Raw genomic sequence first — 4,642 nt, 5'->3', positions numbered from 1 at the left:
TCGCGCGGATCCGCGCGATCGCTGTGCCGCCGCCCGCCGCTGCCCCCGCCGCGCCCGCATGTGTGGCGCCCTGCGCTTCGCCGCCGCCCTCCTGCGGAGCCCCGGCCTCCGGCGCCGCCGGCGGCGCCGATGCGGTCGCTGCGGCCGGCGCGGCTGCTAGCGCCTCTGCACGCTGCTTGATCAGGGTGGCGACCCGCCATGATCCCAGCTTGAGGGCTTGTAGGTCAGAGCCGGAGGCAGGTTTTGGCAGGGTTTGGGTGCGCAGGCGGCGACGTGAGTATGTTTTTCGGGGTCGAAGGGCCGAGGTATGGATGCTACGGTGGAACGAGGAGCACTGGCATGGGCTCGCATTTGTCGCGGCAGGCTGCTGGGCCATGTGGGGGCGCTGCGTGCTTGCAAGGGCGGCGCCCGTCGCACCCCCACGGCAGCGAGCGCCGTGTGGTAAAAGCTGCCATGACCCTGTACGACTTTCAATTTTTGATCCGGGCCGGAGCGCTACCGCTCCCTCGTCACCTTCAAAGGAGTTCTGTAGCGGGGCAGTCCGAGGCTGTGCAGGGGGCGGTGCTTGCGGATCTGCGGCCGCCGTTTGTTCCAGCACCGGGGCCGTTTCCTTTGTCGGCGCCAGCGGGTTTAGGTCGTCAAACAGCAGCGCTGCCGTGCCCTCTGGGGCCATGGGTGCCGCACTGGCAGGTACGCCGCTCGATGGGTTGAGGTCCACGCTGATGAGTGCGCTTGGTTCCACTACATCAACGGCGTCCTGATGCTTCATCCCGCTCGGCACCTGGAAGCAGCCCGGATCAGGCAGCGACTATCGTATTTCGACGATGCCCTGTTTGCATTACCAACATCAGTAGAAGTAAAAACTAGCACCGTGCGCTTTCGATGCTAAAAATGCACAGGATTTGCACTCGCCGTTGAGATCAATCTCCAGAGTGCTTCCCAGGATGACAGCCCACGGCGCATGCGTGAAGTCAAATGTCGTCTTTCTGACTCTCATCGTGTCAGCCAGCTGGGCGAGTGCGGTCTTCAACATCGAGAGTGCCGCAGCGAAAGTCATGGCGCCAAGGGGCAGTCTCGCGAGGTGGGCCGCTTATCAATGAAAGAGCCCCTGTGGCTTAAGCCGGCGCACCCAGCCACGCCGCCAGGGCCGCCGAGCCGCCCTGACGCGAGGCGGCGTCTCTCCGTCACGCCGCGGCACACTCAGAGGTGACGTCACCCTGCACAATCAGCACGATTGGGCGCGAGCACTGGGCGCGCATCCCGTCTGCCTTGCCGCAGGATGGATGTCGCCATGGCAAACTTCGGGAGGCCGCGATATGGAGGAACTTTGAGGTCAGTGGCCGACGGCGTGCTCGTGCCGGCAGCAGCAGCAGCCGCCTGAGCACGCAGCGCCCAGCCGCCTGCCGCACGTCTGCCGCAGCCGGCACAAACCGCGCGGCGATATGGCCATACCGCGTGCACGACTCCCAGTTGGCTGCTGCATAGCTGGAGCGATCAGTTCAGCCGCACACCTCTGCCGCCGCGCGCTCGCAGAGGGCAGCTCGTGTACCCCCACCAAGACCCCGCTTACGGCTGGCCGGCGCAGTGCTCCCCAGCCGGCTGCCACTACGGTTGCATGCCATTCAACGTGAGCACCCTGGGAAAGGGTTTTCAGGGGGGGGCATGTGCTGATGTACACCACGTTTACACAAATCAAGGATCCATGACTTTGGTGCTAGGTGTCAGGCGTGGGTCGTCGGTAAGGCGCTTTTTGCTAATGCACGCCGCCGGCCGCTCGCCTTCGCCACGCCGCGAACACACCCCCGCGCGCAGGAGAGCATGCCGCCGCTCGTCCTCGAGCGGGAGCCTGGCAGGCGCTGCATAATGTTGCTGGACAGGGGGCCCCGTGAGCGCCCATGCGCGCTCTCTCCTGAAGGAAGGCCCGCGGGGCAGCCCCGCAGAGGGGCGGCGGTTGGGGGCCGGGGGAGCCACACTCTGCGCCGCCATCACCAGAAACAGCACAAGGGGCGGACAGGGCGCCCCGACGAGTGCCGCGGCGGCGCTGGCAGCCTTCAGCCCCCCCAGCCTCACTCCCGCCCACCGCTTGACCCCTGCCGCCCCGCCCAACGCCCAACGCCCCGCCCCACTCCGCGTTCCGCGCCACGCAGGCGACGCCGAGGCGTCGCGGCTGCCGCGGCCCTGCTTTTTCGTGGACAAGGCGTGGCACGCGCAGCAGGCGGGGGCGGACGCGGTGTTGGTGGTGAACGACCGCGGGGGCGAGCTGAGCACTGCGGTGTCGCCGAGGGACGACGAGGGCGCCGCGCGGTGAGTCATGGGGGAAGGTTCCCCCACCCCTAGGGGTGCCTTGGGCCGGCTACGCCACAGCCACAAGGGGTGGGCAGGCTGACCATCGGTCGGTCAAGCTGGGCTCGGGATCTTGCCCGTTGGGGCTCGAAATCTGAGGCTGCGATGGGCTGGGGGAGGGGCTGTGGCTTCGGAGAGGCGCCCCTGTGCAGGGTCGGTGCCGAAGAGATGCGTGTGCTAAGTGCTTGCGGCGTGCGGGGCAGGGTGCATGGTGGGGCCCGGGCAAGTTGAGCTGTGATTGTGGCAGCCAGCTGTTATTGCGTAGGTGCACCCCGCTGCCTGCATTCACAGGTAGACCCTCATGCAAAAAGCTCGCGCAAAAGCACGCGCGGGTGTGTGTGTGTGTGCGTGCCTCGCTGCGAGTAGGTGCACGCGCACACACGCACGCACGAACGCGCACACACCACAAGTACGCACACTTGCACGGCTTGCAGGCGCGCACACCCACCAACACCCACAGACACAAAACCTAAACGCACCTTTGCACGCACACGCCATTGCTCACCGTCCCTACTCAACCCGACCACGCTCCCACCGCCCCCCCCCCCGCCCTGCTCCCAGCCTGCTGGGTGATCTCACCCTCAGCGCCGGCCTCATCAGCCAGGAGGATGGCGCCGCCCTCAAGGACCTGCTGAGACACGGCCCAGTCAGCATAGCCCTAAACTGGACAGACGTGCTGCCAAAACAGAGCAAGGTAGGGGCCACTCGCGCGGCGCTGCTGGGGCTGGGGCTATCAGGGCGGGGCAGCGCCGGCAAGGAGTGAATCGGGCACCGTCGCACGCAGGGGGGGGGGCGATTGTGTGGGGCGGTTGTGGCGACACGCTGGGCGAGAGGGGTCGGGGCGGCTGCGGGTGCAAAAAGCAGTGCGCCGCTCTTTGCAATTCTTTCGGGCTTTTTTTTTTTTTTCGGCGGCGCGGGGGACCCTCAAAGCACCTGGGGCTGGGCCCAGCCCCTGGATCCCACCCCAACCTGCCCCCCCAAAACAAACAGGTCCACTGGGAGTTTTGGACCAACAGCAACGACTTCTGCGGCGCGGCGTGTGACGCGCAGCGCAGCTTCATCAAGTCGTTCAAATCGATCGGGAAGCTGCTGCAGATCAAGGTGTGCAGGCGGGGGCCGGGGGGCGGTCTGGAGATCCGCAGGCGGAGCCGCGCCAAAGCTCTCGCCGGCGTGCGCGGTGCGGCGCGCGTGCGTGCGTGCAATTGTTCGTGCGACCCTCTGCAGCCCGCAAGACTCAACCCTGAGATCGGGATGATCCAGCATGTGCCCTGACGCGTTTGAGATCCGAGCCTGACCAGATACAACCCCCGGGCGCTCCAGGGTCTGGTGGACTTCCACCCGCACTACCTGATCTGGGTGTGCCAGCCGGGGTCCAACCAGGAGGAGTGCGACAGCCAGTGCATCGCGAACGGCGCCTACTGCTGCCCCGACCCAGACGATGACATCAGCAGGGGCTACGCGGGCAGGGACGTGCTGAGGGTGGGTGCTTTTGCCGGGGGTGGGGGGGGGGCTAGCGATTGGACGTTTGTTTTGGGTCGGCCGGGGTTGTTTATTTTGTCTGTTGGGCGTTAAAGGATTGAGTGCTTGGAGCCAGCCGGCACGTCAGGGACGCCGTGCGTCCTGGACTTTGGATGGGGGTGTGAGCCAGGGCTTTTGAGTGGGAGGTCGGCCGGGGCTACACCACTGCTGGACGCTGGGAGTGAGGGCTGCGGCGGCCGATCCCGGGTCGCATGGAGGCGGCTGGGGGGCGGCGGGATGCTGGGGCTGGCGGGGGCCTGGGGTTGTGCGATTGGGAGCATGTTTGGGGGCTGGCGATGTGCGAGCACGAGCAAGAGGGTGTCCGAGGGCACAGGCGCCGCGCCGCGCCGCGCCACACACGCCAGGGGTAGCACCAGGGAAGCATCAACGCCACCTCGTCGCGTGTGGCGCGGCGCCCGGTTCTGCAGAGCCCCGACCTCTTGTGCCGACCCCTACCCCTGCCCCTAAACCCACCCCTACTCCCGCTCGTCACACACGTGGGGTAATCGGTGCCTTGCGCCGCCGCCCCAGAGGCCCCTACCCCCAACTGCAAATCCCATGGCGGTTCACACGTACCCACGCTCCAACCACAACTTCATTTTTGCTGTTGGAAAGTCTACAATTGTGGCTGAACATGTGGTGCAGAGTGTGGGAAGATCGCCCACTGCCGTGGTGGTGCTGCGCCTTCCCCAATGCGCCCACCGTTCATCTATCCTGCCTCCTCCTAGTACTGCAGTACTGGCCCCCTCGCATCCTCCCCCACCTGAATTGACACCACCAC

General features: G+C 66.4%; 1 protein-coding gene across 1 annotated transcript; it reads left to right on the top strand.

Annotated features, from left to right (window-relative positions):
* Window positions 1-891: 891 nt before the first annotated feature.
* MNEG_2242 (Vacuolar-sorting receptor 2) lies at window positions 892-4,232 on the top strand (the record flags this gene model as incomplete). Its single annotated transcript, XM_014049275.1, has 6 exons — window positions 892-913; window positions 2,148-2,304; window positions 2,905-3,037; window positions 3,334-3,444; window positions 3,664-3,822; window positions 4,227-4,232. The coding sequence occupies 6 exons, from the start codon at window positions 892-894 to the stop codon at window positions 4,230-4,232; spliced, it is 588 nt and encodes a 195-aa protein (XP_013904729.1).
* Window positions 4,233-4,642: the final 410 nt, after the last annotated feature.

Source organism: Monoraphidium neglectum, assembly GCF_000611645.1.
Source record: "Monoraphidium neglectum strain SAG 48.87 unplaced genomic scaffold scaffold00247, whole genome shotgun sequence".
Taxonomy (NCBI): domain Eukaryota; kingdom Viridiplantae; phylum Chlorophyta; class Chlorophyceae; order Sphaeropleales; family Selenastraceae; genus Monoraphidium; species Monoraphidium neglectum.
The sequence above is the reverse complement of the archived record's forward strand: the minus strand, read 5'-3'. Positions and strand labels throughout refer to the sequence as shown.